Source organism: Cyprinus carpio, unplaced genomic scaffold (genome assembly GCF_018340385.1).
Source record: "Cyprinus carpio isolate SPL01 unplaced genomic scaffold, ASM1834038v1 S000006462, whole genome shotgun sequence".
Taxonomy (NCBI): domain Eukaryota; kingdom Metazoa; phylum Chordata; class Actinopteri; order Cypriniformes; family Cyprinidae; genus Cyprinus; species Cyprinus carpio.
This window is the reverse complement of record NW_024879142.1, coordinates 91,578-104,867: the sequence shown is the minus strand read 5'-3', so window position 1 is coordinate 104,867 and position 13,290 is coordinate 91,578. Positions and strand designations below refer to the sequence as shown.

The 13,290-nt window shown below is 39.5% G+C and overlaps 1 protein-coding gene across 3 annotated transcripts in view; it reads right to left on the bottom strand.

Annotated features, from left to right (window-relative positions):
- The window catches only part of LOC109084760 (regulator of telomere elongation helicase 1-like), a 76,875-nt gene that overhangs the window by 4,237 nt on the left and 59,348 nt on the right, over positions 1 to 13,290 (bottom strand). For 2 of the 3 annotated variants that reach the window (XR_006159263.1, XM_042754149.1), the window contains exons 6-10: positions 12,332 to 12,369; positions 12,129 to 12,207; positions 11,879 to 11,976; positions 11,705 to 11,760; positions 11,559 to 11,630 (exon numbers count right to left, since the gene is read on the bottom strand). Coding sequence is in view for 1 of the 3 variants with exons in the window: in XM_042754149.1 (XP_042610083.1) it covers positions 11,559 to 11,630; positions 11,705 to 11,760; positions 11,879 to 11,976; positions 12,129 to 12,207; positions 12,332 to 12,369 (343 nt within the window). In the remaining 2 variants the exon portion in view is untranslated. The remainder of the gene's footprint in view (positions 1 to 11,558; positions 11,631 to 11,704; positions 11,761 to 11,878; positions 11,977 to 12,128; positions 12,208 to 12,331; positions 12,370 to 13,290) is intronic. The other variant, XR_006159264.1, reaches the window with a different exon arrangement.

Sequence of the window (13,290 nt, the reverse complement as noted above, 5' to 3'; positions counted from 1 at the left end):
CAATAGAATCGGGGGATCCAAACAAGCACGGAAATCAAAATGGATGAACGGCTAGTACTGTCTGTGTGTCAGAATTTCCTGAGCTGTACGATACAAGTTTGAGGTCGTACCCACAGCCTCTTCTTCCTTGCTTCTCTCTTAATTCTCATCAGCAGGACTAGCGCTATTCTTACAACTGGACAGATACATGTTTGCTGCCGACCGAAAGGAGGAACCACAGACTATGAAAGAGCTCCCGCTAAAAGTTTTTAAAACTCCGCCTACGCCATAGCGCAGCACAGCGCAAATCGCGTTGTATCTGAAGGGCAACGCTGAACCCAGCGGCAAGCGCCGCGCAGACCGCGTCCTGTGTGAAAGGCCCATAAGAGGTCGTTTTGCCTCCAGAGGAACGTTGGGTGATGTCAAGTGATTTTGAAACATGACATCTTCAAGCTACTCCCCTTCACCTTTACCAGTGAATATGTTCCTATTCGTTTTGTTCATATTACATTTTGAGACGTATATACACATTATTTGAATTAAATTAATTTGACAGACAACATTCTGTCAACATCATTGGTCAACATCAGACAGCTGATGTTGACCAAGCTAGCGCCAACCAACGTAACCGGAGCTGCCAACTCTCAAGCATTCACTGTGAGACACACGCAATTGACTCTTTTCACACGCTTTCACGCCACTAGTAATGCTAATGCTAATTAAGGTTGATATCTCTGCAGCACTATAACTTGACATTTTTTTAATGACATCATCGTCCTTATTTCTTCTCATTCTTTTAATGCGTGTAGGTCATTTTTTGGATATTTTTACCTCAATTTTTGCATATGGCACCTTTAAGGGGAAACTGTGTACCAGAGATGGGCAGTTTTTGAGAGTAACCAGGCATCTACTATGAGATGTGCATGAGATGTGCATGTGTTATGATGTGATTGTGCACTGAGCAACATGATTGGCTCAAAGGTCCTAGTCTGTCCTTCAATGTATCTTTTTACATTCTATAAAAAGTGTCCTGTAAGTCTGTGTGTTATCTTTATGCATACAGACTCGGAAGCTTAGTGTAAACCAGATCATTCTCTGCAGAGAATTAAAGCAATACAAAGACAAAACTCTGTATGGTTTTTCCTTCTCCAGTCTCTACAAATTGTTATTGAATTAGAATTTCCACAACAAACATGGCAACGAGTGACGGGATTCCACTGTTGATCGTCCAGGACCTGAGGACGTTAGTTGGCTGATCACCCTAAACCCACAAAGGGTTTAGCCCTAAACCCCAAAAAGGTTTCAGGTAAGGGGGGACTGACGTCTGAGGGCTTGTGGACCTTCACTGCTGGTTTCTCAAAGGATTAGAAAACGCGTGCTACAAACGGTGAGACTGATTTTGAAATTCCAATAACCTTAAAATTTACAAATTGGTTTTTTAAATTGTCAAAATAATATACTGTACTAAAACACCCAACTCTCCAAAAACAACCAACCCCGCAACACCAATAAACCAAACAACACAACTAAGTTAAAAAAAAATACGCATGCAAGCAAACAGGACCAGAGGTCTAAGAATAACCAGGACCGTCTTGCAAGGAAGCAAGACAGGGGGTGACAAGGCAAGACTTCGGCAAGTAAGCGCGAAGCCACACTGTAGTGATGACTAAGTGTGAGGAAAAGTGGACGCGTTCCAGAAAGTCTTGGATTGTGAATATGGGGTCTGGGAATGTCATATCTAAGATCGATCTTGATGATTTGGATAGTTCAATTTACAATGACATGAAATAGAAATATGGGAAATAAAAATGGTTTAAGTCATACCCTGGGTTGAGAATGATGGTTTTCCAAAAAATAAAAGGTACCTTTAGCATAACAGCCCTTAAGAAAATAAAAGAGAGCTTGGAAAAATGTGAAAACAAATTAAGAGAATATAAAAAGTGAAAAAACAAGCAAAAAGACAAGTTTCAGAAACATAGGAATTTTTATTTTACTTTTTAAAGCACAGGCGTGAAGCAGCAGAACGCTGAGAAATAAATATCAGTGCCATTTAGGAAAGAACTGAGAAATTACAGTTCTGTAGAAAATGCTGACAAAAGAACTGATCATACTGTTTCAGAATTCTTCTCTTTTATCCCCTTAGAGAACGGTGGTGTGCCAAAGTGGACTTTGATCTGGACTCCTGGTTTCACCCCTATCGAGAAATGCCACAGCAGCACCAGATTCAACCACCACAGCTGCCTCCATCCTACAGAGCAACTGCATCTGCACCACAGTCCTTGACGCCCGACGAAAGACAAGCACAACTTTGACAGCATCAGCATCTTCCAAACCGTCTGCTCTGCAACCAGCAATGTCATCGGTATGATGAAATACTCCATGGCCGGAGTCAGCACCAGATCTAAAGCTCATGAGAGAGTGACACTGCAGCCGAACAGCCTGAACGAGAAGAGAAACTGGAGGAAAAGGAGAGCATGTCAGAGCTTTCCCCATGACTCAAGAGGCGGGCTGAATAGAACTGTGATGGTCTCAACCATGGAACGAGAAAGACTTGAAAGAGGCAAAACAAAGCAGATCGTCAAGCAGTGGAAACACTGTGTCAACGGATCAAGACTGACTTTCCAGTCAGAGTGAACACCACCAAAATCACGCAGAAGAGCAGAGGACAAAGACTGGCTCAGACTGATCCAGATGTTTGCTTTTACTGCAGGGAGAGGGGACATTGGAAAATTTCACTGTGCACATTTGATCAACCAAACGGTGGCTGGACCAGAGAAAGCTGAGGCAGACTGACAACAGAGACTTTCACAGCAGAAGTTGAAGAATAAGTGGGGAGTCGGGAGCAAAAGTCCACCAAGGCCACGCAGCACAAACAGATAAGTCTGAAAACACACACACTTTCTCTAAAGCTCACTGCAATGAAGAAAAGTATGCTTGCTTATGTTTCTGCTCACTGCAACGAAGAAAATACGCTTGCTCATATTTCCGCTCTTAGCAATGAAGAAAATGCTTGCTCTGATACATGATCACATTGGAAGATTAGAAAATGATCAATCTTCTCTCGACAAGAACATAGGCACATAAATTAGCTTATAAACAAATGCCACATAGATTATGGCTTAATAGAGTTGAAAGGGCTGGCAACTCAGTAATTAGAAAGGATGAAATAGATACATTCCAAAATTAAGTGGAAATTTAGTTTGGTCTACTACTGCATCTGGTTATACGGTCAGAGAAAATTTCTCCGTACCATTGAGGTGAGGTGTAAAGATTAGAATTGCATGTACTTTAAGCATTGCTTACTACTGTCAGAAAACTGCCTTTCAAAATTTGTAAGAAATAGATTTAATGTGAAACTGGGAAGTGGTCCCAGTTCCAAATTCAAAATTTAGCCAAAATCCAACAATGGCAGTTGTATATTTACCAGTGTAAACTGAAAGATGATGAATTATGTGAAAAGCTTGTCAAGGCTGCAAAAGACAGTTTCACCTAGTTCTGAATTATGCCATTCTCCTGATTTACATTGCTCAGCACATATATAATTGGGGGAAAAACATTCAATTTTAGAACAAAAATGGTTTCATGTATAGAAACAACAGACCTGAAATGGTTAATCGAGACATAAAATAGATGCGCTGTTGCTGTTGATTTGAGAAATGAACAGCAAATGTTGTTTGATTCTCTTCCACATGTTTCATTGTCCAAAAAGAACAATGACCATAGGAAAGACATTGGTTTATTTGTAAAAATGTGTATTTTTCATGTGAATTGGGTGGAGACAGCAGAGGAAAAGGTTGAATACAATCCAACACTGTCTGCATACCGAATGTGTTTGCACGGGACTGCTGTTAAAGCTGTACGTACAGTCTGTGTGATTGATGACAGGATGACAACAACCTTTCTCTCAGAAAGAGGAAGTAGAGACTCACCCAGTGTTCAAAGAATTCCCTAAAACACTTTGGGCTTTATCTAAATTTGACTTGGGGCTGGTTAAAAATTGGGAACCAGCTCAAGTCACTCCAAAGTCTGATTACTGACTCTGTGAACACCAGTTTCTGAATCATTAAGAGCAGCTGGGGTAATTGAGCTCTGTGAAAATTCTCCTGTGCGTACACCTATTTCCCCTGTTAAAAAGATGAAGAAACATACAAACAGGACACTGTAAAACTTTAAGAACTTTTGGCTGCTGAGGGTCATGAGCCAGTTTGTCAAAACTGCAGTTTGTAAAAAGGGAGGTGACATTTTTAGGTCATCACCACTAAAAATGGCAAATCTTAATCTGAGAAAATAAAAGAGACAATTCAAAAGATTCTAAAGCTTATCATGAAAAAGCAACTAATGTCATTTTTGAGCATGTGTTCGTATTGTCGAACGTTCATTCCAAATTATGTTATCAAATAATCGCCCCTGAGCGCTTTGGCTCATGGGAAGGGCTTGCAACCCCATGACAAACTGACCTGGATTCCAGAAGCAGAGAGTGCATTTGAGAATATATTATTGCTACAAACATCACCAACACTGGGACTCCCAGACCCAGAAAGAAATTTTGTACAAACTGTTGATGAGAGAATGGGTTTCTGACTTCTGTTCTGTTACAGGATCATGGGGGAGACCTGTGGCCTATTTTTTGAGTAAGCTCGATCCGGTAGCGGCAGGCATGCCAAAAATGCCTGAGAGCTGTTGCATCTGCAGAAAAAGCTATTTTAGCTTCAATGGAAATTGTGGGGTACTCTGATGTGACTTTGCTATTGCCACACACAGTGTCTCTGATCCTGTTGGAACAGAAAACATCGCATTTGTCAATGGCCAGGTGGCTCAGGTACAATGCAATTCTATTAGAAATGCCAAACATCACAATTAAAAGATGCACAGTGTTAAATCCAGCTACATTGCTCCCTACAAAGCAGGATGGGGAAAGAACATGACTGTGTTGCCACACTTGAACAGGTCTGTACACCAAGACCAGATTTAAAAGAAACCCCCTTAGAAATTGCTGACTTAATTCTATTCATTGATGGTTTAGCATCTAGAGACCCAAATAATTGGCAAAAACAGAGCAAGTTAAGCTGCAACCACTGCATATGCAACAATAAGATCTGGAGCGCTCCATGCGCATTGCTCTGCGCAAGCGACTGAGTTAGTAGCATTGACGGAGGCTTGCAAAATTGCTGATGGACAAACAGTTACCATTTACACAAATTATTGTTATTCTTTTGGGGTTTGTTATGATTTTGGGGCATTGTGGAAACACAGGAAATTTCTAAAGTGTGATGGTAAGCCTGATTTAAACCATGATAATAGCAGCATTGTTTGAAGCAATTTTGCTACCAAAGTTAGTTGCTATCTGCAAATGCGTCACACATTCCAAAAGTTATGGTTTTGTGATTTTAGGTAACAAGTAAGCTGATACCACGGCGAAGGACACAGCTATGAGAACAGAACCTTCTTTTACCTGTGTAACATTTAACAATGATTAATTCACACTCCCTTCTGATTATCTTACAGCTATTGCCACAGCAGAGGACAAGAAACAATGGGTGAAGGCAGAGTGCAAACTGAAAACAGGCCGAGTACTGAAGACAGACCTTGTCTGCCAAAACACTTTTTCCCACACTATGCATAACTTGTACATGGCCTAGATCACGAGTAAAGGGGGAATGTTTGATTTGCTGAATTAATATTGGTTCACAAAGGGATTCACTTCCTTTGTAGACAGGTATTGTCAATCATGTATGATGTGTTCCACGAGCAAAGTGGACAGAGGGCAAATGATGCCACAAACAGCACACCCACTTCCAAATCAGCAAATTGATAATAATGTATGAGTGATAATAGCACACCTTTTGCAAATGAAAATATCAGTCAGGTGTGACATAAAAGAACAAATTAATGAAGTGTTGTGAGCAAGCAGGATTGTCTTGGGTAAAAGCACTCCCCATTGTGTTAATGTATATGAGAATGACAAAAAGAACAGTCTAACTTGAGTACATTTGATATTTTGTTTGGCAGGCCAACTTTCAGTGGAGTAGGACTGGAACCACAACCACTGTCCTCTATAGCCTTGTGTGAAGATGACATGCTGAAGTGTAGCAGAAAGTTGTCTCTTGTTCTCTGTCAGATATCTTAGCAGGTCAAGGATGCTCTGCCCAAGCCAGCGGAAGGAGTCTTGCATGATGTCAGGTCTTGCTGATAACACCGAGGTTAAAGTGGCAGAGGGAGCTACGTGGCTACATGAAAGTCACTGCAGGAACGTTCGAGTGCCACCAGAGGGCTACAGCTCAGTAAAGTGATTGACCAGCTGCCCCGTGCCAAGGGGGACGTCTGGTTGACTTAGGTGAACAAGCATACAGTGGTGTATGGGAGCTGAACACGCAGCAACATCACTGTGTGCGGGTGATCTGAGGTCAGTTTGGGCCAACGGATGACAGCGAGGGACTTGAGCTGTTAGGAAACATACCATCCGACCACTGCAGCGAAACTACATGACCAACTCGACAAGAGGGAACACAGGCTGTGGAATGGAGCTGAGAAGTTCTTCCATGCTGTAATTCCGGCAATTGGTGTCAGCCTTCTTCAAATTTATGTTGAAATCGCAAGGTATGAACTGATGAGTTTCATGAACACTACTAAGCTGATGATGGAAGGCATCAAGAAGGAACCACGAGGACTGAGGCCGACTGCACTGCAAGATTTGTCCTGGACCAGCTCTCTGCATCTCCTGGCAGAGATGTGTTTGTGCTTGTGGGAACTGTATTCAAAAACATGACTAATTCAATTCACAGGTTAACAGCTAGAGAAGTAAATGCCAATGATGATTGGGAATGGAATTGGTTTAAGGGTTTATGACAAAAAGAAGAATACATTTGGTTAATTGCCATCTCAGCACTGGCCATGAATTTATATTTGCTGTGTATGTGGCCTTGTGTAGTGGGAATGATTAGAAAAGCTGTAAATTCAATCATGAAATCTTTAGTAGTTCATCAGATGTTAATGTACAATGACTTGTATATGTGAGTGCTTCTGATGTAAATGATGAAGACAATGAGATGCTAAAATCTGACACCTGCAGCAGCTCTACAGAAGAAGAGTTGTAAGCATGACATGCTGTAGAATAAAGCGGGTCTAAAGCAGGTCATTGTCCGTGTTATGAGATGATGCAACCGGAAGGAAAGTTAAGAAAGTTTCTTCTCTTTGAATATCTTCTCTTGCTTATATGTTAGGAATGACTATGTTCCATAAAAAAACAATGCAAATGCTTTTTTTCACCCTTATGAGAGTAATGGTGTTTTAAATCTTGAATTTACATGATTGATGTAAACTATAAGGGTAATGTGCTCACAAATGTATCTACATTTAATCAGTATAAGTGATCAATAATGATCAAAAGGGAGGAGTGTTATGGAAATGTTTAGTTTTGTTAATTTGGCATTGATTGCATTAATCTCATTTAAGTATCTTTTTAAACATACAATGAATAAGTTAGTATATATAGTCCATAGGGACATTAAGTTATTTTATGTAACTTGTGCACATAACTGCTTTAGGTTGAATGACAATATTTAAGGGGAAACTGTGTACCAGGGATGGGCAGTTTTTGAGAGTAACCAGGCATCTACTATGAGATGTACATGAGATGTGCATGTGTTATGATGTGATTGTGCACTGAGCAACATGATTGGCTCAAAGGTCCTAGTCTGTCCTTCAATGTATCTTTTTACATTCTATAAAAAGTGGGCTGTAAGTCTGTGTGTTATCTCTATGCATACAGACTCGGAAGCTGTGTGTAAACCAGATCATTCTCTGCAGAGAATTAAAGCAATACAAAGACAAAAGTCTGTTTGGTTTTTCATTCTCAGTCTCTACAGTCGTGGCCAAAAGTTTTGAGAATTACATAAATATTGGAAATTGGACAAGTTGCTGCTTAAGTTTTTATAATAGCAATTTGCATATACTCCAGAATGTTATGAAGAGTGATCAGATGAATTGCATAGTCCTTCTTTGCCATGAAAATTAACTTAATCCCAAAAAAACCTTTCCACTGCATTTCATTGCTGTCATTAAAGGACCTGCTGAGATCATTTCAGTTAATCATCTTGTGAATGGCATCTTGTGAGAATGTTGACGAGCACAAGGCTGGAGATCATTATGTCAGGCTGATTGGCTTAGAATGGCAGACTTGACATGTTAAAAGGAGGGTGATGCTTGAAATCATGTTCTTCCATTGTTAACCATGGTGACCTGCAAAAGAAACGCGTGCAGCCATCATTGCGGTGCATAAAAAATGGCTTCACAGGCACCTAAATAAAACAACTTATAGGTTCATCAAGAACTTCAAGGAAAGAGGTTTCAATTCTTGTAAAGAAGGCTTCAGGGCGTCCAAGAAAGTCCAGCAAGCGCCAGGATCGTCTCCTAAAGAGGATTCAGCTGCGGGATCGGAGTGCCACCAGTGCAGAGTTTGCTCAGAAATGGCAGCAGGCAGGTGTGAGCGCATCTGCACGCACAGTGAGGCGAAGACTTATGGAAGATGGCCTGGTGTCAAGAAGGGCAGCAAAGAAGCCACTTCTCTCCAAAAAAACATCAGGGACAGATTGATCTTCTGAAGAAAGTATAGTGAATGGACTGCTGAGGACTGGGGCAAAGTCATATTCTCCGATGAAGCCCCTTTCGATTGTTTGGGGCATCTGGAAAAAGGCTTGTCCGGAGAAGAAAAGGTGAGCGCTACCATCAGTCCTGTGTCATGCCAACAGTAAAGCATCCTGACACCATTCATGTGTGGAGGTTGCTTCTCATCCAAGGGAGTGGGCTCACTCACAATTCTGCCCAAAAACACAGCCATGAATAAAGAATGGTACCAAAACACCCTCCAACAGCAAACTTCTTCCAACAACCCAACAACAGTTTGATGAAGAACAATGCATTTTCCAGCACGATGGAGCACCGTGCCATAAGGCAAAAGTGATAACTAAGTGGCTCGGGGACCAGAATGTTGAAATTTTGGGTCCATTGCCTGGAAACTCCCCAGATCTTAATCCCATTGAGAACTTGTGGTCAATCCTCAAGAGGCGGGTGGACAAACAAAAACCCACTAATTCTGACAAACTCCAAGAAGTTATTATGAAAGAATGGGTTGCTATCAGTCAGGATTTGGCCCAGAAGTTGATTGAGAGCATGCCCAGTCGAATTGCAGAGGTCCTGAAAAAGAAGGGCCAACACTGCAAATACTGACTCTTTGCTTGAAACGTATGAAGTGCTTGTAATTATATTTCAGTACATCACAGAAACAACTGAAACAAAGATCTAAAAGCAGTTTAGCAGCAAACTTTTTGAAAACTAATATTTATGTAATTCTCAAAACTTTTGGCCACGACTGTACAAATTGTTATTGAATTAGAATTTCCACAACAGTAACAAATGCTGCCTTTGGAGGCAATCATGACTTTTCTTGTCACCAGAGAACTAAACATCTCTGTAGTCATATTAATAGATTATTATTAATGTTGAAAAGAGCAGAGAATTTTTTTTTTTTTTCAGGTTTTTTTCGGGGAATAAATTGAAAGAACAGCATTGTTTGTTACATTTGTTACAGTTACATTTACTTGTTACATTTATATTATTTACATCAAGCTTTTGAATGGTATAGTATTGTATATTGTCATTGAAACTTCATAATGTTTCACTTGATTATACATTTAGTCAGGAATTATAGTTTGGAAAAAGTCTAACTAGTAAAATGTTCACACGTTATGTGAAAACTAGTACACGTATATAAATAAATAATAAGAGACTTATGGGGCGGTCACACTGCACTTTTCTCTCCACTGACTTCCATTCATACGCATGCGAATGCGTCAGACCGGAAACGCAAGCTTATGCGAAAAATTTCGCATTTCGCTGCGTTCCAAAGTTCAAGTTTGGTGAACTCTGACCTGCAAATTCGCATCACGTGAAGATGTGGGACCAGTAGAAGATCGATACGTCACTGCGTGACCTCTGTACAGAAATTCAAAAATGAAGGAAGCGCTATATAACTTTAGCTGTAGCGCAGCGTCCTATTTTATATAATACATATTTAAAAGATTATAAAAAATAAAATAAAAAAGAATCTGCATGGTTTGTAGTGTCAGCCGGAACAGATGATACATTTGAATGAGGACGTTTTATAATTTTTTATTGCTTAGGGTGTATATATTTATATAGAGAGAGATACAGAGAGTACAATATAATAAGACGCTTTCGACGCTGTCGCAAAAGACACAGTACAAGCACATATTAATCCATGTTGTGATAATTGAGGAGAGACCGTTTTATCTTGCTCCCGCCCATATTCGCAGCGGCGTCCGAAATAATTTTGCACGTTTAATGTCCAGTGTGACCGCGCCTTTACTCTGCTGAATAAAGTGCTTCATTCTTTTTTCTGAGGAAATCCAAATCTCAAATACTCAACCAAATCACATTTTGGGGTGAATTATATCTTATTCCTCTCATCACGAAGCAAACAGTAAAATAAAAATAAAAACTTTATTTAACATTAGAATCTGAATAGCGCGTTCAGCGCGGGGGCGTGGTTACAAAAAAAAAAAATAAAATGAAACGAGAAAAAAAAAACGGACATCGCGTTGTTTTCATATGGATTACTTTATCACAGAATATTTGTTTTCGGCGGCACTTGTTTAGTTTAAAAGTAGACATATCAAGCTTTCTATAGATATCTCTCTCATGTCTCTTCCCAAGCATAGAAACTGAAATCGGCGAAATGCGAGACGCAACAAAACGCAACAAAAAATGCGAGACGCGTACCTAGAGAGCAGCGAATCGTACAAGCGTACTTATGGGTCAAAATCGAGCGGCAACCGAGCGCTCTCTCTCGTGAAGCCAATAAGGAAGTGACTAAAACTGCAATTCATCGACTGGCCGCTTGAGGCTGGCTGCAAAAGGGAGTCAGTCCCATAGACTCCCAATGTTAAAATGCCCAACTTTACAGCAGAAAAAAACATGTTTACAGCCTGGTTCAAAAAATGATTTTGGCCTATATTGCTAATTTTGCCCTTTGTGACAACTGTGAAGGGGGATGAATTTTTTTATAACTCATCCGTTTAAATTATATTAAGCCTTAAAGTTCTGCATAATTAAGGGCATGGCCACTTGAGTGACAGGTGGATTGCCGCTGCTGACATCGCGCAAGGTGGGCGTGGCTTCATCAACCAGCTCCTGCCTTTTTGCCCATTTTCGATTTTCCGGGAGAGTCGCGCGGTGACGCGCTGCCAAGATGGCGACGGCCTGCTCTGCACACTTTGAGCTTCAAAACCGCTATTGAGGAGTCTATGGATGACGTCACGGACACTACGTCCATATTTTTTTACAGTCTATGGTCAAAATGCGTGCAGAGTACGAAAAATGCATACATGTTGGCAGGTCTGCATTATAAATGTCTTTACATCTTAAAATGTACCCTTTTAATTGATTTCCTTTTCATTATAAAATTTGCAACATCACATTATCACTCACTCCAACTAAAACCTGATGTCTGCAGATATTTAACAAAGAAAACTCCATGAATGTGAAAATCAGTCGGAGCAAACCTTAAATTCCTTCATGCCGTTTCCCATCTGTGATGTCTTGCTGTCCTCTGTAGGTTTAGCCCCAAACACCAACTTATTCAGGACAAAAACATTAAACATACAGAAAATTGTCCACTTATCTTTTTAACACGGTCTACACTTCTTACCTGGATAATATCTGCTACTTTCTGTAGTCCGCTGGTGTTCAGAAAGACACCAGGCCCTGCAAAAAAAAAAAAAAAAAAAAAAAAAAAAAAAAAAAAAAACACATATATGGGTCAATGTTGAACCAATAAACAGAAAGTGAGATTATATTGGAGGATCAGTTGAGTAATACTCACTCCCTGCTATATATCCTGTAATCTGCTCCATGGCTTCCACTATAGATGTTTTATTCTCAAAGTTTACATTAGCCGTTTGAAAAAGCTCATATATGAAGCTTCAAAAGAGGAAGAGAAAGAAAATGACCAGTTCAGTTTAGCTGTTGTGCATCTAAAATTGGTGATTTTGTAGTCAATATATCAAGGTCACTAATACTCATTCCCAGCACTAAACTGAATCAGATCGCCGGTTCAGTGAGGCTCCACTCACCTGCCGGGTTTAGTGATTCCTTGATTATTTGCTGGCATCTCAAAACCATTAATGGAAGATCCCAGATCCATCAAAATTTCTGTAAGATTATTAAGTTCTCAGCAAAAATGCTTTTCATTACTGAAAAAAAGTATTCCAAATAACTACATAAATTCAATTTGGTAATAAAATATATACATTTCCATTTTTGAAGTGTAACCTACGTTTTATTTTTGCAATTGTGGTGATATCCAGTTTTAATCTTGTGAAATAACAAAGGATAAAAATAATGGAGTTATTTAAAATAAAAATAAAGCTGTGAATATCATTACTAGGGCTGTCACTTTTGTGAAAAAGTCATTTTCGATTTTTAAGACTAGGGCTGTCACTTTTGTGAAAAAATCATTTTCGATTTTTAAGACATAAGTGTTCATTGAATCGATTGTAAAATAGAATTTTCCATGTCTAAAAAAAGACGTTTCCTTTTTCAACGTCAAATAACGGACGAACATACAGAGAGTGCTGGAAACGCACAAGCCAGCAATATTTCTTATTTATTGGCATGAAGTTTCGTGCAGAATAACAAATAGCAAAAGGAGTGCAACATTCTCTAACAAATATATTTGCAGAGGGGAAAGCTGCCATAACAAAAGAAAAACATCACTGAAGGCTTCAACCCGGCTGCATTTATGATTTAGGCAATTCAAAAATCTCCAAGATTATTTTAAATAATGATTCAATCCATTTCAAACAACTGTTCAAAAAAATTAAACTTGAGAACAGGCCATGTGTGTTTTTTTATTGAGCGTAACCGACACTTAGGCTAGGCGAAGCAGAGCGTTTTTTATTCACTGTTTGTCCAGCTGTTGAGAAGACGCGCTCCGACCGCAAACACAAACAGTAGATAGAATATAAAACAAACAAAAATATAGAACAGCTATGATGTCTCAAACAACAATCGAAACACTTACAATATTATGAGCCTCGTCAAAAATAACCACAGCTCCTTTCAGCTCTATGTTGTGTTTTTATTTAAATTAAATTAAATTAAATTAAATTAAATTAAATTAAATTAAATTAAATTAAATTAAATTAAATTAAATTACCTAACATGTGTTCCCTGGTTTAGCAGACTTACATTGCATTCAGGCTAACATTTTTTTCCTAACATGTGTTCCCTGGG